At 38.3% G+C, this 24,787-nt stretch overlaps 1 protein-coding gene and 1 pseudogene across 1 annotated transcript; both read left to right on the forward strand.

The window, feature by feature from the left end:
* Positions 1–9,305: 9,305 nt before the first annotated feature.
* Positions 9,306–11,266, forward strand: LOC100671060 (olfactory receptor 4C15-like; annotated as a pseudogene).
* Positions 11,267–18,113: 6,847 nt separating this feature from the next.
* Positions 18,114–19,482, forward strand: LOC100675349 (olfactory receptor 4C15-like). The gene has a single exon (XM_010602381.3). The coding sequence runs from the start codon at positions 18,168–18,170 to the stop codon at positions 19,089–19,091; it is 924 nt and encodes a 307-aa protein (XP_010600683.1). The 5' UTR covers positions 18,114–18,167; the 3' UTR covers positions 19,092–19,482.
* Positions 19,483–24,787: the final 5,305 nt, after the last annotated feature.

Here is a 24,787-nt window from a genome sequence, read left to right on the forward strand (position 1 = left end):
CTACCCCCCTGAACTAACCTGGGGGGGCCCAGCCAGTGCCCGCGGGTTGGCGGAGACGCGGCTGGCAGGAGTAGAAGTTGCCGGTAGGCAGCGACCAGTTTTAGAGTCAGGAGTGCAGCGTCCCAGCCGGGGAACCTTGGCTCTGGGCTTTGGACTGGGAGCGGAGGAACTGGCCACAGCTTCTGAGACAGCGTAAGCACGGGCCGCGGGCCTGACCCCCGGGGGCAATCTCTACCCAGCCAGCGCACACAGTTGATGCGCCCCTCAGGAACCTCAGATAAAACAGTCATCCCAAGCAATATAAGAAACTTTGTCTATATTCCGGGGTGCTACTCTCTTCTATTTATCTGAACCCTCCCCTCCCCTTCCCAGGCAGCTTCATTAACATTGGAATTTCCTGAGCCAGAGAGTGAAGTGCTCTGCAGTTTTTCTTTTTTCCTTTTCACTTTTTTTTGGTCTTTTCCTAACCCATTCTCCTGGCCTGAGAGAAGCAACTACAAAAAACCCAGGGACCAAAAATCCTTCCCTAATTGGACTAAAAACACAGAACCAGCTCCAGCCAAGCATATGTAATCCACTGTCTCGGGCTTTCATCCCTACAGGGAACAAGGCAGCTATTACAATGCAAAGGCATTTCTGATAGGGATCTGACTGCAATTGTTTTAGAGGATTTACTGGAAAGCCAAGTTTCCCAGGTCTGATATCTCTGTGTATTCAACAGAGCCCTCACTGACCCACAACAGGTAACTGAGGGCTGAAGCTCCCCCCAGACCACCTAGCCTCCTGCCTTAGGGGTCTAAGGAGGGTGACACCTACCAATCTGTACAGGTACTTGCATTGGGGACCTAAGGTACTGCTGCAGAGCCCTCCCACCAAGGTGCTTTAGGAATAGAGACACACTTACCTCACTGACACTTGGGGGAAGCCTGTCAGCATCCTGCCCTCCCTAGAGTGTGAACCCCAGCTGCTACTAGAATCTGGTGCACACAACTATCACTACTACTTCTTTAGGTGGATAGGTGACAGTCTGCATCACACACTTGATGACCCAAAATCAGATTCTACTCAAGAATAGTGAATGGGCTCAGGTATATTCATCTGGTAACAGCCCAAACCAGCTGGTAATAGGTCATAAGTGAGTCAAGGGCTGCAACAATCAAGACAGCGCAATCTAGTAGCCCATCTACGTATATTGAAAGAAAACAAAACAAGATAAGACTCAGTGAGCAAATATAGAATAAATCACTGTAATATCTTAGTGATGGCTCGGAGACAGCAGTCGATATCAAACCACATAAAGAAGCAGACCATGACTGCTTCTACAACCCCCCAAACTAAAGAATCAAAATCTTTCCCAAATGAAGATACAATCCTGGAATTGCCAGATACAGAATATAAAAAACTAATTTACAGAATGCTTCAAGACATCAGGGAGGACCTCAGAAATGAAATAAGGCAATCTACAGAAAAAGCCAAGACACACACTGATAAAGCAGTTGAAGAACTCAAAAAGATTATTCAAGAACATAATGGAAAAATTCATAAGTTGCAAGAATTCATAGAGAGACAGCATTCAGAAATCCAAAAGATTAACAATAAAATTACGGAATTAGACAAGGCAATAGGAAGTCAGAGGAGCAGACTCGAGCAATTAGAATGCAGAGTGGGAAATCTGGAGGACCAGGGAATTAACACCAATATAGCTGAAAAAAAAATCAGATAAAAGAATTTTAAAAAATGGAGAAACCCTAAGAATCACGTGGGACTCTATCAAGAAGGATAACTTGAGTGTGATTGGAGTCCCAGAACAGGGAGGGATAACAGAAAACACAGAGAGAATAGTTGAAGATCTGCTGGCAAAAAACTTCCCTGACATCATGAAAGAAAAAGGATATCTATCCAAGATGCTTATCGAACCCCATTTAAGATTGATCCAAAAAGAGAATCACCAAGACATATTATCATCAAACTTGCCAAAACCAAAGATAAAGAGAAAATTTTAAAAGCAGCCATGGAGAAAAGAAAGGTCTCCTACAAGGGAGAATCAATAAGTTCAGACTACTCAGCAGAAATCATGCAGGCAAGAAGGCAATGGGATGACATATACAGAGCACTGAAGGAGAAAAACTACCAGCCAAGGATCATTTATCCAGCAAAACTCTCTCTGAAATATGCAGGTGAAATTAAGATATTTACAGATAAACACAAGCTTAGAGAATTTGCAAAAACCAAACCAAAGCTACAAGAAATACTAAAGGAAACTTCAGAAAAGCAATAATATCAGATTCTTGCACAACACGAGGTCACAGAACAGAACATCCTGATATCAACTCAAATAGGGAATTCACAAAAACAAATTAATTAAAAAAAATGCTCAAAACAGGGAATCATTGAAGTCAATATGTAAAAGATTACAATAATCAAAAAGAAGGACTAAATACAGGTGGCATAGAACTGCCATATGGAGAGGGATACAAGGCGATATAGGACAATACAAGTTAGGTTTTTACTTAATAAAATACGGGTAAATATTAAGGTAATCACAAAGAGGTATAACAACTCCATAACTCAAAATAAAAACTAAGAAAAATGTAACGACTCAGCAAACATAAAGTCAAATACTATGAAAATGAGGAACACACAATTTACAAAGAAAAACGTCTCAGCACAAAAAAGGAAGTGGAAAAATGAAATTGTCAACAACACACATAAAAGGGCATCAAAATGACATCACTAAACACTTACTTATCTATAATTACGCTGAATGTAAATGGACCAAATGCACCAATAAAGAGACAGAGAGTCTCAGACTGGATAAAGAAACACGATCCGTCTATATGCTGCCTACAAGAGACACACCTTAGACTTGTAGACATAAACTAAAACTCAAAGGATGGAAAAAATACATCAAGCAAACAATAAGCAAAAAAGAAGAGGAGTAGCAATATTAATTTCTGACAAAATAGACTTTAAAGTTAAATCCACAACAAAGGATAAAGAAGGACAATACATAATGATAAAAGGGACTATTGACTAGGAAGATATAACCATATTAAATATTTAGGTACCTAATGACAGGGCTGCAAGATACATAAAAAAAATTTTAACAGAACTGAAAAGTGAGATAGACACCTCCACAATTATAGTAGGAGACTTCAACACACCACTTTCGGAGAAGGACAGGACATCCAGTAAGAAGCTCAATAGAGACACAGAAGACCTAATTACTGCACTCAACCAACTTGACCTCATTGACTTATACAGAACTCTCCACCCAACTGCTGCAAAGTATACTTTTTTTTCTAGCGCACATGGAACATTCTCTAGAATAGACCACATATTAGGTCATAAAACAAACCTTTGCAGAATACAAAACTTCGAAATATTACAAAGCATCTTCTCAGACCACAAGATCATAAAAGTGGAAATCAATAACAGAAAAATTAGGGAAAAGAAATCAAATACTTGGAAACCGAACAATACCCTGCTGAAAAAAGACTGGGTTATAGAAGACATTAAGGAGGGAATAAAGAAATTCATAGAATGCAACGACAATGAAAATACTTCCTATAAAACCTCTGGGACACAGCAAAAGCAGTGCTCAGAGGCCAATTTATATCGATAAATGCACACATACAAGAAGAAGAAAGAGCCCAAATCAGAGAACTGTCCCTACAACTTGAACAAATAGAAAGTGAGCAACAAAAGAATCCATCCGGCACCAGAAGAAAACAAATAATAAAAATTAGACCTGAACTAAATGAATTAAAAAAAAAAAAAAAAACTAAATGAATTAGAGAACAGAAAAACAATTGAAAGAATTAACAAAGCCAAAAGCTGGTTCTTTGATAAAAATTAACAAAGTTGATAAATAATTGGTCAGACTGACTAAAGAAATACAGGAAAGGAAACAAATAACCTGAATAAGAAACGAGAAGGACCACATCACAACAGACCCAACTGAAATTAAAAGAATCATATCAGATTATTACGAAAAATTGTACCCTATCAAATTTGCAAACCTAGAAGAAATGGATGAATTCCTTGAAAACACTACCTACCTACCTAAACTAACACAATCAGAAGTAGAACAACTAAATAGACCCATAACAAAAAAAGAGATTGAAATGGTAATCTGAAAACTCTGAACAAAAAAATCCCTGGCCCGGACGACTTTATTGTAGAGTTCTACCAAACTTTCAGAGAAGAGTTAACACCACTACTACTAAAGGGATTTCAAAGCATAGAAAATGATGGAATACTACCTAACTCATTCTATGAAGCCACCATATCCCTGATACCAAAACCAGGTAAATACATTACAAAAAAAGAAAATTACAGACCTATATCCCTCATGAACATAGATGCAAAAATGCTCAACAAAATTCTAACCAATAAAATTCAACAACATATCAAAAAAATAATCCACCACGACCATGTGGGATTTACACCAGGTATGCAAGGCTGGTTTAATATTTGAAAAACCGTTAATGTAATTCACCATATAAATAAAACAAAAGACAAAAACCACATGATCTTACCAATCGATGCAGAAAAGGCATTTGACAAAGTCCAACACCCATTTATCATAAAAACTCTCAGCAAAATAGGCATTGAAGGAAAATTCCTCAACATAATAAAGGGCATCTATACAAAGCCAACAGCCAACATCATTCTAAATGGAGAGAGCCTGAAAGCATTTCCCTAGAGAACAGGAACCAGACAAGGATGCCCTTTATCACCGCTCTTATTCAACATTGTGCTAGAGGTCCTAGCCAGAGCAATTAGGCTAGACAAAGAAATAAAGGGCATCCGGATTGGCAAGGAGGAAGTAAAATGATCTCTATTTGCAGATGACATGATCTTATACACAGAAAACCCTAAGGAATCCTCCAGAAAACTACTGAAACTAATAGAAGAGTTTGGCAGAGTCTCAGGTTATAAGATAAACATACAAAAATCACTTGGATTCCTCTACATCAACAAAAAGAACATCGAAGAGGAAATCACCAAATCAATACCATTCACAGTAACCCCAAGAAGATAAAATACTTAGGAATAAATCTTACCAAAGATATAAAAGACCTATATAAAGAAAACTGCAAAGTACTACTACAAGAAACTAAAAAGGACCTCCTTAAGTGGAAAAATGTACCTTGCTCATGGATAGGAAGACTTAACATAGTAAAAATGTCTATTCTACCAAAAGCCATCTATACATACAATGCACTTCTGATCCAAATTCCAATGTCATTTTTTAATGTGATGGAGAAACAAATCACCACCTTCATATGGAAGGGGAAGAAGCCTCGGATAAGTAAAGCATTACTGAAAAAGAAGAAGAAAGTGGGAGGCCTCATTCTACCTGATTTCAGAACCTATTATACAGCCACAGTAGTCAAAACAGCCTGGTACTGGTACAAGAACAGGCACATAGACCAATGGAACAGAATTGAGAACCCAGATATAAATCCATCCATATATGAGCAACTGATATTTGACAAAGGCCCAGTGTCAGTTAATTGGGGAAAAGATAGTCTTTTTAACAAATGGTGCTGACATAACTGGATAACCATCTGGCAAAAAATGAAACAGGACCCATACCTCACACCATGCACAAAAACTAACTCCAAGTGGATCAAAGACCTAAACATAAAGACTAAAACGATAAAAATCATGGAAGAAAAAATAGGGACAACGTTAAAAGCCCTAATACAAGGTATAAACAGAATACAAAAACATTACTAAAAATGACGAAGAGAAACCAGATAACTGGGAGCTCCTAAAAATCAAACACCTATGCTCATCTAAAGACTTCACCAAAAGAGTAAAAAGACCACCTACAGACTGGGAAAGAATTTTCAGCTATGACATCTCCGACCAGTGCCTGATCTCTAAAATCTATATGATTCTGTCAAAACTCAACCACAAAAAGACAAACAACCCAATCAAGAAGTGGGCTAAGGACATGAACACACACTTCACTAAAGAAGATATTCAGGCAGCTAACAGATACATGAGAAAATGCTCTCGATCATTAGCCATTAGAGAAATGCAAATTAAAACTATGATGAGATTCCATCTCACTGCAACAAGGCTGGCATTAATCCAAAAAACACAAAATAATAAATGTTGGAGAGGCTGCGGAGAGACTGGAACTCTTATACACTGCTGGTGGGAATGTAAAATGGTACAACCACTTTGGAAATCTATCTGTCGTTATCTTAAACATTTAGAAATAGAACTACCATATAACCCAGAATTCCACTCCTCACAATATACCCTAGAGAAATAAGAGCCTTCACACAAACAGATATAGGCACACCCATGTTTATTGCAGCTCTGTTTACAATAGCAAAAAGCTGGAAGCAACCAAGGTGTCCATTAACGGATGAATGGGTAAATAAATTATGGTATATTCACACAATGGAATACTATGCATCGATAAAGAACAGTGACGAATCTGTGAAACATTTCATAACATGGGGGAACCTGGAAGGCATTATGCTGAGTGAAATTAGAGGCAAAAGGACAAATATTGTATAAGACCACTATTATAAGATCTTGAGAAATAGTATATACTGAGAAGAACACATACTTTTGTGGTTATGAGGGGGGTGGGAGGGACGGTGGGAGAGGGTATTTTACTGGTTACTTAGTAGATAAGAACTACTTTAGGTGAAAGCAAGGACAATACTCAATACATGGAAGGTCAGCTCAACTGGACTGGACCAAAAGCAAAGAATTTCCGGGATAAACTGAATGCTTCAAAGGTCAGCGGAGCAAGGGCGAGGGTTTGGGGACTATGGCTTAAGGGGACTTCTGAGTCAATTGGCAAAGTAAATTCTATTATGAAAACATTCTGCATCCCACTTTGAAATGTGGCGTCTGGGGTCTTAAATGTTAACAAGCAGCGATCTAAGATGCATCAATTGGTCTCAACCCACCTGGATCAAAGGAGAATGAAGAACACCAAGGTCACATGACAACTATGAGCCCAAGAGACAGATAGGGCCACATGAACCAGAGACTTACATCATCCTGAGACCAGAAGAACTAGTTGGTGCCTGGCCACAACCGATGACCGCCCTGACAGGGAGCACAAGAGAGAACCCCTGAGGCAGTAGATCAGTGGGATGCAGACCCCAAATTCTCATAAAAAGACCATACTTAATGGTCTGACTGAGACTAGAGGAATCCCGGAGATCATGATCCCCAAATCTTCTGTTGGCCCAGGACAGGAACCATTCCCAAAGACAACTCATCAGACATGGAAGGGACTGGACAGTTGGTAGGAGAGAGATGCTGATGAAGAGTGAGCTACTTGTATCAGGTGGACACTTGAGACTGTGTTGGCATCTCCTGTCTGGAGGGGGGATGAGAAGGTAGAGAGGGTTGGAAGCTGGCAAAATTGTCACGAAAGGAGAGACTGGAAGGGTTGACTCATTAGGGGGAGAGCAAGTGGGAGTACGGAGTAAGGTGTATATAAACTTATATGTGACAGACTCACTTGATTTGTAAACGTTCACTTGAAGCTCAATAAAAATTATTAATAATAAAAAGCAAGCAAACAGATGACATTAAACTGTAAAATTTTATATTTGTTAGTTTTATTTGTCAATTCTAAGTGGCATTCGACAAAATCAATTTACTGATATAAGCCCTACAAGTATTTTATTCATCTGTTTAGCAAAAATGTAATTATGTAAATAATTTGAGTGATAAATTTCTGTTATACGTATAAAGGAGGACACACCCATCCTTCAAAGCTGTATCTACCTATGGAAAATGAAGTCAGAAGTTGAAGTAAATATCTGGTTGAGTCATGGAAATGCTTTCTATCGGGAAAACAGCTGGTTTACTGAGTGAGGTAATAATAACCACAATCTGAAACACTTCTATGCCATAAGCAACGCTTCCACATTTTCAAAATTAGCCCTCATCGTAGTCTTAGGAGATGCTTAGGTAAGCAATGCATGAACTATTTTACAATAATGGTATATAATTTCGAAACAAATATACCGTGAGGAGTTGCGCTTGATCGTATTGAGTCACATTGTTCAAATAATTGGTTAAGAATTAATACAGTCTTAATTAATTAAAGAATTAATTAAGACTGGCTTATGTTGAACATGTTGTTTCTATTCTTTACTTCTATGGTTGTTGCCCTTTGTATATGCATTTGATGTGTATGTGTGTATATATATAGAGTCGGGCCAATACCTTCTGATTATAAATCATGTGGAGTTTCTTTTCCCTGAGGTGTCTAATTTCAACATAAACAAATGAATCAGAAGGTTTTAACCTTGAGTGTTGTGTGGAGAGCGTAGGAAGGCCATCCTTACTCTGAAGTTCTCCCTTGAAAAGAAACATTCTTACTGCTTTCTTTATGGATCCAGCGGAATGGACTTTGGCTGTGGCACCAGAAAATCCCAGATCTACCTTTTGTTAGTTTCTTGAACTCTCAAACCATAACTTAGCTAATAGTAAAATAGGGATAATAAGACCTCACATGGACAGTATCCTAGACACTAGGCACTGAGTAATTGCTTTTTTCCTTGCATTATTTCGCTCAGTCATCAGCAGAACACTTTGAAGTAGGTATTATTATTTTTGGCAGCTTCTGTTTATATTTTAAAATGATGACTAAAACAAAAACAAAGACAACCCAAAACTTAATGGATACTTATTTTTGTTAAGCATACAGTTAGGGAATTTTCTGTTGGTCTTTATTTTTGATAAGAAATGAATTAATTCATCTTAAAGGTCCAGTTCAGCTCAAAATTTTAAACAAATATTTGAGGAAGTAAGCATGATTTCCAATTGCCTGTTAAAATCCTTGTTAGCTGTTCTTTTATTTGTAGGTAAGGCAGTCTCCTGAGAGAGATGCATTTCCCATGCAAATCATCCTGGTTCCCATGCCATGTCAATGCGAGGCATAACTAATACATTATAGTCCTCCTTTCCTCAGAGCTTGGATGTGCTTCAGAATCCTCCTCAACATTTCACTCTCAGTAGCTACTCCTAACAAGTCAAAGCTGGCACCCACTTTAAAAACTATTTGTCATCCCTACCACATGTGAATGGTTCCCTTCCCCCTATTGAAACTCTGACTGTTTTAAAGAGCTTAACCTCAGTTCTGACTGATGGCTCAAGAAATTTCTAATTTTATATTCTTAACAACAACAGAAGCACTTAAAATAATTTTGATTATGGATGCACCAATACTTTGATGACTATCCTAATATCATAAACTCATTTGAGACAAATATGTTTCTCATAATTTCAGATTCTACATGGTCACTGTGTTAGCTTCCACCTTTTCCTCTGAATATGCAAAACAAAAGCTTTGTAACTGAGTTCGTCTTCTTGGGTCTTTCATGGAACCCAAATATTCAAAAAATAGAATTTGTTGTATTTTTGTTCTGTTACATGGCCACTGTTGGGGGCAATTTGCTAGTTGTGGTGACCATTGTCAGCAGCCCGACGCTCCTGGGATCCCCCATGTACTTCTTTCTGGCGTTCCTGTCCTTTCTGGATGCCTGCTATTCCTCTGCATTTGCACCAAAGATGATCGTGGACTCCCTGTATGAGAAGAAAACCATCTCCTTCAAGGGCTGTATGACCCAGGTCTTTGCTGATCACTTCTTTGCTGGAGTGGAGGTGATTATCCTCACTGCCATGGCCTATGACAGCTATGTGGCCATTTGCAAACCATTGCACTACCCCTCTATCATGAACTGGAGGCTCTGTGGCATCCTGATGGGGGTAGCCTGGACAGGAGGCTTCTTGCATTCTGTGATACAAATTGTCTTTACTTTCCAGCTGCCCTTCTGTGGCCCCAATGTTATCAATCACTTCCTATGTGATTTGAACCCATAATTGAAGCTTGCCTGCACTGACACTCACATCCTTAGCCTTTTGGTGGTTGCCAATAGTGGGTTTATCTGCATCATAATCTTCTCCTTGTTGCTCATCTCCTATTGTGTCATCTTGCTCTCGCTAAGAACTCATAGCTCTGAAGGACGGCTGAAAGCTCTCTCCACCTGTGGAACTCACATTGCTGTCGTGGTTTTATTTTTTATTCCATGTATAATTATGTATGCCCGACCTCCATCTGCTTTCTCCTTTGACAAGATGGTGGCCATAGTTTGCACTTTCATAAGTCCCTTGCTCAATCCTTTGATTTATACTTTCAGGAATAAGGAAGCGAAAAATGCCATGAGAAAATTATAGACCAGATTGCTGGGTTTCTGGTGAAAAATAAAACATTAAGCTTAAAAATTTAAATTTCAAGAGGAAAGAAATCAAAATGCACTTAACCAAATACTTTATAGGGGCTGGAACTTGTAAGGCAGAAAGTAATGTAATGCCACAGAAAAATACAAATGAGTAGGTCAGGAAATGCTATTACCACCCTCGGATCGCTGATATCTTGGAGTTTGCAGCTCAGTATCCTTATAGGTAATCTAAGGAGAATTGAATTTTATGTTTGTCTAGAATACAGTAATGAAAAGAAATCACTAAAAAAGAGGATTCAGATTATCTATTAAACTTTTTGCCATTGACACCATACTTTGAAAAGCCTTTATGGAAAGAAGAAAAAAAATCTTAGATATCAGGAATAGGAACTTCCTGAAACTATTTTAACTAAAAAAAAGTTTACTTTTAGGGTCCTGATTCCAGTCAAGCAGCGCTGGTGGCACAGTAGGTAAGCCCTCAGCTGCTGACATGAAGTGTGGTGGTTTGAAACCACCACCTGCTCTACAGCAGTAAGATGTGGCAGTCTCCTTTCCTTATAAAGATAAAAAATCTGGAAACCTTTTGAGTCCGAATTCAGGAGATGGGAATTTTTTGTTTGTTTGTTTGTTTGTTTGTTTTTTGTGGCTGCTGCTGTTTTTTAAGAAACATTGCTTCCTAGCTAAAAGACATTTCCCAGCATCCAATGTAGTTAGGTGTGACCATGTGAACAAATTATGGATAAAAAAATGTAAATGAAAGTGGTATATTAAATGGTAATTCTGTAAATGTGGAATTATGGTGGGAATTCAGGCAGCCATCTTGGACTTTGAGGATGTGTGTTAAGGTTAGTGGAAAAGCAAGACAGAAGGATCCTAAAACCCTAATGTTGTAGAGTTGTAATAGCAGTCCCATACTACTTGGCTCAGACTTCCTATTTGTAAGAGGTAAATAAATTTCCAACTTGTTTAAGTCACTGCCTTTATGAGCTGTTCTGTTCACTAATGCTGTAATATTCCCTGTTAATTTGTTCTCACAAATTTCTTACAGTTCTATAGGCTCCCTGAATTAAAAAATTAGTTCACATTAAATAGCCTTTACCCACTAAACATGTTTTTTAACAGCTCAATGTCTGACTTTTTTTTTTTTTTTTTTTTTACACCCTGGCATCTGAAACAAATCTTGTTCATACTGTTTTGTTATGGAGACTTGTTGATACTAATACTGTCTGGTAAATTATATGATTGCCTCTGTATTAGAATTTGAAAAATTCTCAACTGTTCATGATTCTGAGGTTTAGCAAAGTAGGAATTGAAGGATACTTCAATTTGAAAAAAGGTATCTGCTTAAAAAATTACCACGAACATCAAACTTAACGGGAAGCATTGATGTGCTGCCTTCCTATTTCACTGAAATAATTTAAACCATCAAGAGAAAATTTCCAAACTCCCACAACTATATCTATCAATCTGCCATCATCCATTCACTTATATGCTGCCTTCTAAGTGCTACTGTAAATGAAGTATCTATGACCCTTACCAAAAACAACCAGTCTCTCTTTACTTTTACAAGGTACCTCATCTCCTCACTGCTTACACAAGGATGCTTGTCCAGGAATCTCTTCTGACTCTTATTTCATCCATGTTTCTCTCTCTACTGGATCAGTTACATCATCAAAGAAGCAATCTGTTATCTCTCTCATTGTTAAAAATATTTTTTTGACTCTACTTCCTTTATATCTAATACCCCATTTCATTCTCCCTCCTTTGCAGCAAAACTAAGGGATCTCTATAATGCCCATATCCCATTTCTCTTTAAACTCCTTTCAGTCACAAGTCAGTAATTAAAATTATTTGAAAATCCTCTCTTCAAGGCCAGCACAGACCTCTGCATTGGTAAATTTAACAGCAGTTATTCATTTCTCATCTTATTAAATCCATTAACATTATTTAACCCAGTTGATCTATTCCCTCTTCCTTTACATAATCTCTTCACATGGCCAAGGTTCCCAAATTAATATCTCCAGTCCAGACTTCTTCCTTGAGGTTGAGATCTATACGTTCAACTGCTTCCATGGTATTTCCCTCTAAATGACAAGTTGGCTTCTTAAACTGAATAAATCCAAAGCTGTATTTCTGGTTGTTCTGACCCAATCCCCAAACAGACTCCACTCACATCATCTTCCATCTCTACTGATGGCCCATTTGGTTCATTCTTTTTTCTACTTGCCCACATCCACTTTATCAGGAAATCCTGTCAGCTTTAACCTATATCTCAAATTCAAGAACTTCTTTTCATTTTTAGAGCTGTCACTTAATTCCAAGCCACCATCCTCTTTCACCTCGATTATTGCAAGTCCCTCTTACTTAGTCTCCTGCTTTAGCTTGTATACAATATTCCAATTCTATCCTTAGCAAGGAAGTTAGATTTATCCTTTAAACGCATAAGTCAGATCATGTCATGACTCTACTCAACTACACTGGTGCTCAGGATAAAAGCTAAAACCTTACAATTGCTAAAGATCAGGCAGCAGTAATCTTGCTACCCTCCCACCTCTCTGAACTCCTCTCTCATGGCTGACCCCTCAGTGATCCTCCAGTCCATGTGACCCCTTTCTCTTCTGATTGCTGACCAGGTATACTCTTGCCATAGGGCCTTCACATCCATAGGCTATACCTTCTGTCAGGAATACTTTTCCTTCCCCTGAACTCTCTAAATGGCTTACGATCTCATTTTGTATTCATAGATTTGAAGAACTGATATTTTACATAAAAATACCCTTGGACCTGAGCAAGCAGAACCCTGTCCCTGCTTGCATGCTTTTAAGTGCCTCCTGCAAAATGTCCAAATTCTCCAGTGCCTGTGACTGAGAAGTCTGTAGTGTCTTCTGGGTATAGCATTCCAACTTGGGCATGACTCTATGGACCCCTGACTATTTCTACTTTTCATGCTGTTCTTCCATACTCTATCCCATCCATGGAGTCAAACGGAATCCTCCAGGAACTCTTATTCAGCCCCAATGAAGTTATGACTTGTCCTGGGACTGGGACCCCAGTTCCAGTTACATGGTCTGCGGACCAAATGGCTTCAGCAGGCTGGATCTTTATTTATTTACTTATTTATTTCCACAGGATTACACTACTTTGGGTTAGCAGAGTGGTGCTGAGATGCTCAGTTTGGGGGAAAGAAGTTCAGGGCTCTGGGATAAAAATAGTCCCCTGCTGATCCTCGGCCTGGGCCCTTGTTGTGTGGCTTTATCAAGCTCTCATCTGTCTATGCTCTGACTGAGGGTGTTGAGAGTGGAGGAAGACCTCCTTTACCCTGAGTGTCCATCTTCATGGTACCTAACAAGATCACCCAGTTTTTCCACAGAATCCAGGCCCTGTATTCGGCAGTTTTCTGTGGATTTCTGTCCTTGAATCACAAGGAATGTATCCATGTCAGGTAGTTCTTCTGGTCAGGGCAAAACTCTAAAATTTTGATAAAAAGAAAGCAACCCTTGTTCTTTGTTCCCGTAGGTGCTTGATGTGAAGGTGCTTCTGGGCCTTAACTTTTCTGATGAATCACTTCAATTTTACATCTTTTGTGGCATATGAACTGCCATAGGAGTAGGTAGATTACATTGTTTAAATACCGAATGGAGCAATGTATTATTTGGTTTCACCCCTTTTTTGAAGTGGCCTGATGGGGGATCTCCAGGTTTTCCCTCAAACTTCAATCACAATGCCACATTTCATCAGAGTAAACTCATCTGTCATTCATTCTTTTCATATGACATGTCAAAAGAAGAAAATATTAAACAAACAAACCAACAAAGTCCAGTTACTGTCAAGTTGATTCTGACTCATGGGGACCCCATGTGTGTCAGAGTAGAGCTATGCCTCATAGGGCTTTCAAGTGCTAATTTTTTGGAAGTAAATGGCCAAGACCTTGTTCTGAGGTGCCTCGAGGTGGACATTAACATCCATCTTTTCGGCTAACAGGTGTGTGCATTAACGATTTGTACCACCCAGGGACGGAAATCAGGCTTTTAGTTTTAAAGTCATGGAATATCAAGATCAGGTATGTAGAGAAAAAGATAACTTTTGGATTAATCTACATAGTTTTGCATATTTGTATACGAAATATGTTATTCCTTAATAAGCACTCATTGCTACCCCAGCCCAAGAACAGCACATGCTGTCCTCATGTATAGATGCTGTGCCTGTCCCAGAACTGAGCTCTTGCATTTAGTAAGAACATAGGCATTTCCATCCCAGCATACACATTGTTATATTCCTGAACAGAAAGGGAAGTGAAAACATCTTCACATAGAATCTCAGGGGTAGTTATAAAAGAAGGAGATTAAAACAAAAAAAATTCCCAATTGATTTGGGACATTTCAATTCTGCCAATGCTTAAGTACTTCAAGCCACGTAAAAGTGTCTTGGATAATCACGCTAACTGAAAATTTTCAACCCCCCGGGAGGCAACTGAGAGACAATTCTACAGGTTCATGTCCTCTCAGGGAAATCTCTTTCAATTCCACTTGGAAATAAAGGAGGAGACCTTTGCTTCTCTTTGTTTTGTTCCATGACACCAAATTGGAAACAGCACTTGAGAAGCAGTGGGGAACATTCTCTGCCTTGTGTGCCTGTGAGACTTTCCCTCTCTCTTAGATGTAGAAATAAGACTTGGAAATGGCATTCACATTTTATCCAGCCACTGAATGGACTTTTCTCCATAAAGAATACGAGATTGGCAACACCAGAATTTTTAGAAAAAACACGATATATGGTGAGATTTATAATTCACATTTTTGAATTTTCAGAATTATTTAATCATTAATATAAATTAACAGCAATTAATGTACAGACAACTTGATTTTCTTCATATAAAGAAGGTGCCTGAAATAGAAGTGGACTCATGTGGGTTTGACAGGTACTAAGGGATTACAATGGTTATTTAAAAGTGCTATGCATTAAGAAAAAAATTGGCATTACTACACTGTGACCAAATAAAATAATTTCCATTTTTAGAGTAATAAAAGAAAGAGTCAAAAAGTTTATCATTAAAAGCACTTGTCAGCCCTGTTCATGGTAAAGGGGGAATTAAGTATAAGTAAAAATGCTGACAATTCTTCTCTGTGTCAGTGGTCTGGGGGCTTGATCTCCTGTTGAATGTATTTATGTGTGTTGTGTTATCTGATTCTATCAATAGGCATTCTTATTAGCTCACTTTTCAGAAGTGGAAAACAAGGATTTGAAGTAAGTTGTTCCATGAGGCATAACTAAATAGAAGAGCTTGGATTTGAACCCAAGCCTGTATGAGTCTGAAGTTGATGTCCTTATTTATTTCACTTCATTGTCTCCCTTACTTTTGTCCTAGGCTAAACTGACCACTGTTGAATCCTGTATCTGTTGTAGAGTGATAACTTTCACTAAAGCCTTCTGCAACAGAGTTTTTTATTGTGACATATCAGAAAACAAAAAAGGGAAATTGGCTGCAAGCACTCAGGCTACAAACAAACCAAAATCCAAGGAAGGATAATCAATAAGTGCTTTTTACACAATTTTGACAGGTGCGGATTCCTTAGGAGTAATAGTGTTTTGGGGATTCTTCACAGCCATTGGTATAATGGCCTACGAGAAGATCACTCACAGACTATCACTGGTTTAAGTTAATACAAGGAACTAAGATGATGGTTGGGGTTGGAAGATGATGATTGGGTGATCTTTTCTTGTTTATCTTTTCTAACAGTTTGGTCTATTGGCTCAGGGGTCCAGGGTCTGTCGTAGGAGAACTGCTTTCAGTGATGTGGACTATGTGTGATATTGGGTAGATCTCTAACTTGCTTCCTGGGGTAAATTGTTACTTAGTTTTGGTAGGCACTTCCACAGTCCAATGAACAAGTTAGAGCACTCAGTCCTAACCCTTTGATACAGTTTCTTAGAGTTTGAAGCCCTATGGATCCTGAGAAATAAATTGGCCTCTTGTGGTTATGGCCTTCTGTGGTTAGGTTAACCCTTTATTCTATTGATAATCTTTATATTTTAAGATATGTTTGTTGACAGACCAATGACCCTTTTGGGTTGGTTTTTTGTTTGTTTCTGTGTAACAGCTTGCAGCTAGATATGGAGTTAACAGTGCTGGCACAATTTAGGATTGCCTAGGTCCCTGGGAACATAAGGAAAATGGTTGTTTAAAAGCGAAGAAACAGATGACATGAACCTGTAAAATTGTATATTCATTAGTTTTATTTTTCAATTCTAAGTGGCATTCAACAAAATCAGTTTACTGATATAAGCCCTACTAGTATTTTATTCATCTCTTTAGCAAACATATAATTATGTAAATGATTTGAGTGATAAATTTCTATCATAGGTACAAACAAGGACAGCTCATCCTTCAAAGCTGTGTCTACCTATGGAAAATGAAGTCAGAAGTTGAAATAATTATCCGGTTGATTCGTGGAAATGCTTACTATGGGGAAAGCAGCTGGTTTATTGAGTGAGATAATAATAACCACAGTTTGCAACTGTTCTTTGGCATAAACAACGCTTTCACATTTTCAAAATTGGCCCTCATCATAGTCTTGTCAGATGCTTTGGTAAGCAATGTATGAACTATTTTACAATAATGTTATATAATTTTGAAATGAATATAACTTGAGGAGTTGCACTTGATCATGTTAGGTCACATTCTTTAAAGAATTGGTTAAGAATTAATAAAGTCTTCAGACTGGCTTATGTTGAATATATTGTTTCTATTCTTCACTTCCATGGTTGTTGCCCTTTGTATATGTATTTGATATGTGTGTATATGGTAGGGCCTTTACCTTCTGATTATAAATCATGTGGAGTTTCTTTTCCCTGAGGTGTCTAATTTAAACATGAACAAATGAATCAGTATTTTTTAACCTTGAGTGTTGTGTGGAGAGCGTAGGAAGGCCATCCTTACTCTGAAGTTCTCCCTTGAAAAGAAACATTCTTACTGCTTTCTTTATGGATCCAGTGGAATGGACTTTGGCTGTGGCACCAGAAAATCCCAGATCTACCTTTTGTTAGTTTCTTGAACTCTCAAACCATAACTTAGCTAATAGTAAAATAAGGATAATAAGACCTCACATGGACAGTATCCTAGACACTAGGCATTGAGTAATTGCTTTTTTCCTTGCATTATTTCACTCAGACATCAGCAGAACACTTTGAAGTAGGTATTATTATTTTTGGCAGCTTCTGTTTACATTTAAAAATGAAGACTAAAACAAAAACAAAGACAAACCAAAACTTAATGAATACTTATTTTTGTTAAGCATACAGTTATGTAAATTTCCATTGGTCTTTATTTTTGATAAGAAATGAATTAATTCATCTTAAAGGCCCAGTTCAGCTCAAATTTTTAAAGCAATATTTGGGGGAGTAGGCATGATTTCCTGTTGCCTTTTAAAATGCATGTTAGGTGTTCTTTTATTTGTAGGTAAGGCAGTCTCCTGAGAGAGAAGCATTTCCCATGCAAGTCATCCTGGTTCCCATGCCATGTCAATGCGAGGCATAACTAATACATTATAGTCCTCCTTTCCTCAGAGCTTGGATGTGCTTCAGAATCCTCCTCAACATTTCACTCTCGGTAGCTACTCCTAACAAGTCAAAGCTGGCACCCACTTTAAAAACTATTTGTCATCCCTACCACATGTGAATGGTTCCCTTCCCCCTATTGAAACTCTGACTGTTTTAAAGAGTTTAACCTCAGTTCTGACTGATGGCTCAAGAAATTTCTAATTTTATATTCTTAACAACAACAGAAGCACTTAAAATAATTTTGATTATGGATGCACCAATACTTTGATGACTATCCTAAAATCATAAACTCATTTGAGACAAATATGTTTCTCATAATTTCAGATTCTACATGGTCACTGTGGTAGTTTCCACCTTTTCCTCTGAAATATGCAAAACAAAAGCTTTGTAACTGAGTTCATCCTCTTGGGTCTTTCATGGAATCCAAGTGTTCAGAAAATAGTATTTGTTGTATTTTTGTTATGCTACATTGCAACTCTCGGGGGCAATTTGCTAGTTGTGGTGACCATTGTCAGCAGCCCGACACTCCTGGGATCGCCCATGTACTTCTTTCTGGCCTTCCTGTCCTTCCTGGATGCCTGCTATTCCTCTGCATTTGCACCAAAGATGATCGTGGACTCCCTGTATGAGAAGAAAACCATCTCCTTCAAGGGCTGTATGACCCAGGTCTTTGCTGATCACTTCTTTGCTGGAGTGGAGGTGACTGTCCTGACCGCCATGGCCTATGACCGCTATGTGGCCATTTGCAAGCCATTGCAGTACCCCTCTATCATGAACTGGAAGCTCTGTGGCATCCTGATGGGGGTAGCCTGGACAGGGGGCTTCTTGCATTCCGTGATACAGATTCTCTTTACTTTCCAGCTGCCCTTCTGTGGCCCCAATGTTATCGATCACTTCCTATGTGATTTGAACCCATTATTGAAGCTTGCCTGCACTGACACTTGCATCAGCAGCTTTTTGGTGGTTGCCAATAGTGGGTTTATCTGCATCATAATCTTCTCCTTGTTGCTCATCTCCTATTGTGTCATCTTGCTCTCGCTAAGAACTCATAGCTCTGAAGGACGGCTGAAAGCTCTCTCCACCTGTGGATCTCACATTGCTGTGGTGGTTTTGTTTTTTGTCCCATGCATAATTATCTATGCCCGACCTCCATCTGCTTTCTCCTTCGACAAGATGGTGACCATAGTTTATGCCTTCGTAACTCCTTTGCTCAATCCTTTTATTTACACTTTCAGGAATAAGGAAGTGAAAAATGCGATGAGGAAATTATGGACCAGATTGCTGGGTTTCTGATGAAAAATAAAACATTAAACTTAAAAATTTAAATTTCAAGAGGAAAGAATTCAAAATGGGCTTAACAAAATGCTTTATAGGGGTGGGAACTTGTAAGGCAGAAAGTAATGTAATGCCACAGAAAACTTCTGACGGGTAGGTCAGGAAATGCTATTACCACCCTCGGATCACTCATATCTTGGAGTTGGCAGCTAAGTATCCTTATAGGTAATTTAAGGAAAGTTGAATTTTATGTTTGTTTAGAATACAGTAAAGAAAAGAAATCACTAAAAAAGAGGAATCAGATTATCTTCTAAACTTCTTGCCATGCACACTATAGTTTGAAAACCCTTAAGGATAGTAGAAAAAAAATATCTTAGATATCAGGAATAGGAACTTCATGAAACTATTTTAACTGAAGAAAAAGTTCACTTTTAGGGTCCTGATCCCAGTTAAGCAGCTCTGGTGGCACACAAGGTAAGCCCTCAGGTGCTGACATAAAGTGTGGTGGTTCAAAACCACCACCTACTCTATGTCAGAAAGATGTGGAGTCTGCTTTCCTTATAAATATCACAAATCTGGAAACCTTCTGAGTCCGAACTCAGGGGATGGCAATGGGTTTTGTTGTTGTTTGTTGCTGTTGTTCTTTTTTTAAGAATCATTGCTTTCTAGCTAAAAGAGTTTCGCCAGCATCCAACGTAGTTAGTTGTGATCATGTGATCAATTATGGTGAACAAAATGTAAATGAAAGTGGTATATTAAATGGTAATTCTGTAAATGTGAAATTGTGGTGGGAATTCAGGCAGCCATCTTGGACTTTGAGGGTGTGTGTTAAGGTTAGTGGAAACGCAAGACTGAAGGATTCTAAAACACTAATGTTGTAGAGTTGTAATAGCAGTCCCATACTACTTGGCTCAGACTTCCTATATGTAAGAACTTCTTTAAGTCACTGCTAAAAAAAAATAAAGTAATATCCGAATCTACATCATCTATTATAGTTATGAGCTATTCTGTTCATTAATGATGCTATATTCCAAGTTCATTTGTTCTCACAAATTTCTTATAGTTCTATAAAAAAAAAAAATAGGATCTCCGAATTAGTTCACATTAAATAGCCTTTACCCATTAAACATGTTATTTAACAGCTTAATGTCTGACTTTTTTTTTTTTGACACCCTGACATCTGAAACAAATCTTGTTCATACTGTTTTGTTATGGAGACTTGTTTTTACTAATACTACCTGGTAAATTATATGATTACCTCTGTATTAGAATTTGAAAAATTCTCAACTGTTTATGATGCTGAGATTTAGCAAAGTAGGAATTGAAAAAAAAATTTTACTTCAGTTTGAAGAAAGGTATCTGCTTAAAAAATTACTACAAGCATCAAACTTAATGGGAAGCATTGATGTACTTTCTCCCTATTTCAATGAAATAATTTAAATTATCAAAAGAGAATTTCCAGACTCCTGCAGCTATATCTATCAATCTGACAGCATCCATTCACTTATATGCTGCCTTTTAAGTGCTACTGTAAGTGACGTATCTGAAACCCATACCAAAGACAACCAGCTTCTCTTTACTTTTACTTGGGAACTCATCTCCTCACTGCTTACACAAGGACTGTTGCCTAAGAATCTCTTCTGACTCTTATTTCATCCATGTTTCCCTCTCTACTGGAACAGTTACATCATCAAAGAAGCAATCCATTACGTCTCTCATTGTGAAAAGTATTTTTTTTGACTCTGCTGCCTTTGTATCTATTACCCCATTTCATTCTCCGTCCTTGGAAGGAAAAATAAATGGGATCTCTAAAATGTCCAGCCCCGCTTTCTCTCCTTCCAACCTCTTTAAACTCCCTTCAGTCACACGTAATTAACTAGAACTATCTGAAAATCCTCTCTTCAAGGTCACCACAGACCTCTGCATCATTACATTTAACAGCAGTTGTTCATTTCTCATCTTATTAAATCAAATAACATCATTTAACCTAGTTGCTCTATTCAGTCTTCCTTTACATAATCTCTTACATGACCAAGGTTCCCAAATTAATATTTCCAGCCCAGGCTTCTTCTTTGAGGTTGAGATCTGGACATCCAACTGCTTCCATGGTATTTCTATCTAAACGACAAGTTGGTTTCTTAAACCGAATAAATTCAAAGCTGTATTTCTGGTTGTTCTGACCCAAACCCCAAACAGACTCCACTCACGTCATCCTCCATCTCTACTGAGGGGTCATTTGGTTTGTTTTTCTCCTTGCCCACATCCACTCTATCAGGAAATGTTGTTAGCTTTAACCTATATCCCAAATTCAAAAACTTCTTATCATTTTTTAGAAATGTCACTTAATTCCAAGACACCATCCTTTTTCATCTCGATTATTGCAAGTCCCTCTTACTTAGTCTCCCTGCTTTTACCTTTGTCTACAATACCCCAGTTCTATCCTCAGCAAGACATTTATAGTTATCCTTTAAACCCATAAGTCAGCTCATATCATGAATCTGCTTAACTGCAGTGGTGCTCAGGATAAAAGCTAAAACCTTACAATTGCTAAAGATCAGGCAGCAGTAATCTTGCTACCCTCCCACCTCTCTGAACTCCTCTCTCGTGGCTGACCCCTCACTGATCCTCCAGTCCATGTGACCCTTTCTGTTCTGCTTGCTAACCAGGTACACTCTTGCCATAGGGCCTTCACATCCATGAGTTATTTCTTCTGTCTGAAATACTTTTCCTCCCCTGAACTCTCTAAATGGCTTACAATCTCATTTTATATTCACAGATTTGAAGAACTGATATTTTACTTGAAACTACCCTTGGGCCTGGACAAGCAGAACCCTGTCCCTGCTTCCATGCTTTGGAGTGCCTGCTGTAAAATGTCCAATATTCTCCGGTGCCTGTGACTGGGAAGTCTGCAGTGCTTTCTGGGTATAGCATCCCAACTTGGACATGACTCTATGGATTCTGACCATTTATAATTTTCATGCTGCTCTTCCATACTCTATCCCATCCGTGGAGTCAGACAGAATCCTCCAGGAACTCTTATTCAGCCCCAATCAACTTATGGCTGGTCCTGTGGCTGGGACCCAAGTTCCAGTTACATGGACTGGCATCCAAATGGTTTCAACAGGCTGGATCTTTATTTTTTCCACAGGATTGCACTACTTTGGGGTATCAGAGTTTTGCTGAGGTGCTCAGTTCAAGGAACAGAAATTCAGGGCTCTGGGATAAAAATAGTTCCCTGTTGATCCTTGGCCTTGGGCCCTTTGTGTGGGCCCTTATCAAGCTCTCATCTGTCCATGCTCTTACTGAGGATGTTGAGAGTGGAGGAAGACCTCCCTTACCCTGAGTGTCCATCTTCATGGTACCTAACAAGATCACCCAGTTTTTCCACAGAATCCAGGCCCTGTATCAGGCAGTTTTCTGTGGATTTCTGTCCTTGAATCACAGGGAATGTATCCATGTCAGGTAGTTCTTCTGGTCAGGGCAAAACTCTAAAATTTTGATAAAAAGAAAGCAACCCTTGTTCTTTGTTCCCATAGGTGCTTGATGTGAAGGTGCTTCTGGGCCTTAACTTTTCTGATGAATCACTTCAATTTTACATCTTTTGTGGCATATGAACTGCCATAGGAGTAGGTAGATTACAATCTTTAAATACTGAATGGAGCAAAGTATTATTTGGTTTGACCCCTTTTTGAAGTGGCCTGATGGGGGATCTCCAGGTTTTCCCTCAAACTTCAATCACAATGCCACATTTCATCAGAGTAAACTCATCTGTCATTCATTCTTTTCATATAACATGACAAAAGAAGAAAATATTAAACAAACAAACCAACAAAGTCCAGTTACTGTCAAGTTGATTCTGACTCATGGGGACCCCATGTGTGTCAGAGTAGAGCTATGCCTCATAGGGCTTTCAAGTGCTAATTTTTTGGAAGTAAATGGCCAAGACCTTGTTCTGAGGTGCCTCGAGGTGGACATTAACATCCATCTTTTCGGCTAACAGGTGTGTGCATTAACGATTTGTACCACCCAGGGACGGAAATCAGGCTTTTAGTTTTAAAGTCATGGAATATCAAGATCAGGTATGTAGAGAAAAAGATAACTTTTGGATTAATCTGCATAGTTTTGCATATTTGTATACGAACTATGTTATTACTTAATAAGCACTCATTGCTACCCCAGCCCAAGAACAGCACATGCTGTCCTCATGTATAGATGCTGTGCCTGTCCCAGAACTGAGCTCTTGCATTTAGTAAGAACATAGGCATTTCCATCCCAGCATACACATTGTTATATTCCTGAACAGAAAGGGAAGTGAAAACATAGAATCTCAGGAGTAGTTATAAAAGAAGGAGATTAAAACAAAAAAAATTCCCAATTGATTTGGGACATTGCAATTCTGCCAATGCTTAAGTACTTCAAGTCACGTAAAAGTGTCTTGGATAATCACGCTAACTGAAAATTTTCAACCCTCTGGAAGGCAACTGAGAGGCAGTTCTACACGTTCATGTCCTCTCAGGGAAACCTCTTTAAATTCCAGTTGGAAATAAAGGACAAATCTTTTCCTTCTCTATTTTTTGTTCCATGACATCAAATTGGAAACAGCACTTGAGAAGCAGTGGGGAACATTCTCTGCCTTGTGTGCCTGTGAGACTTTCTCTCTCTTAGATGTAGAAATAAGACTTGGAAATGGCATTCACATTTTATCCAGCCACTGAATGGACTCTTCTCCACAAAGAATAGGAGATTGGCAACACCAGAATTTTTAAAAAAAATGATATATGGTGAGATTTATAATTCACATTTTTGCATTTTTAGAACTACTTAATCATTAATATAAATTAGCTTCAATTAATGTACAGACAACTTGGTTTTCTTTGTATAAAGAAGCTGCCTGAAGTAGAATTGGACTCATGTGGGTTCGAGAGCTACTAAAGGATTACAAAGGTCATTCAACAGTGCTATTCATTAAAACAATTGGCATACCTACACTGTGACAAAATATAATAATTTCCATTTTTAAAGTAATAAAAGAAAGAGTCAAAGAGCTTATCAGCAAAAGCACTTGTCAGCCCTGCTCATGGTAAAAGGGGAATTAAGTGTAAGTACAAATGTTGACAATTCCTGTGTCAGTGGTCTGGGGGCTTGATCTCCTGTTGAGTGTATTTACATGTATTGTGTTATCTGATTCTATGAATAGGCATTCTTATTAGCTCACTTTTCAGAAGTGGAAACCAAGGATTGGAAGTAACTTGTTCCATGAGCCATAACTAAATAGAAGAGCTTGGATTTGAACCCAAGCCTGTATGAGTCTGGAGTTGATGTTCTTACTTATTTCACTTCATTGTCTCCCTTACTTTTGTCCTAGGCTATACTGAGCACTGTTGGGTCCTATTATTTATTGTAGAGTGATAACTTTCACTAAAGCCTTCTGCAACAGAGTTTTTTTTTTGTAACTTATCAGAAAACAAAAAAAGGGAAATTGGCTGCAAGCACTCAAGCTACAAATAAACCAAAATCCTAAGAAGAATAATCAATAAGTGCTTTTTGTACAATTTTGACAGGTGCGGATTCCTTATGAGTAGTAGTGTTTCAAGGAGTTCTTCACAGCCATTAGTGTAATTGCCTATAAGAAAATTACTTACAGACTATCTTTATTTTAAGTAAATACAAAGAACTAATGTCATGATTGGGTGACCTTTTCTTGTTTATCTTTT

This window comes from Loxodonta africana, chromosome 22 (genome assembly GCF_030014295.1).
Source record: "Loxodonta africana isolate mLoxAfr1 chromosome 22, mLoxAfr1.hap2, whole genome shotgun sequence".
NCBI lineage: Eukaryota > Metazoa > Chordata > Mammalia > Proboscidea > Elephantidae > Loxodonta > Loxodonta africana.

What these genes read in the sequence shown, in the direction of transcription:
- LOC100675349 (XM_010602381.3), top strand. Translation starts at nt 18,168, where the DNA reads ATGCAAAACAAAAGCTTTGTAACTGAGTTCATCCTCTTGGGTCTTTCA.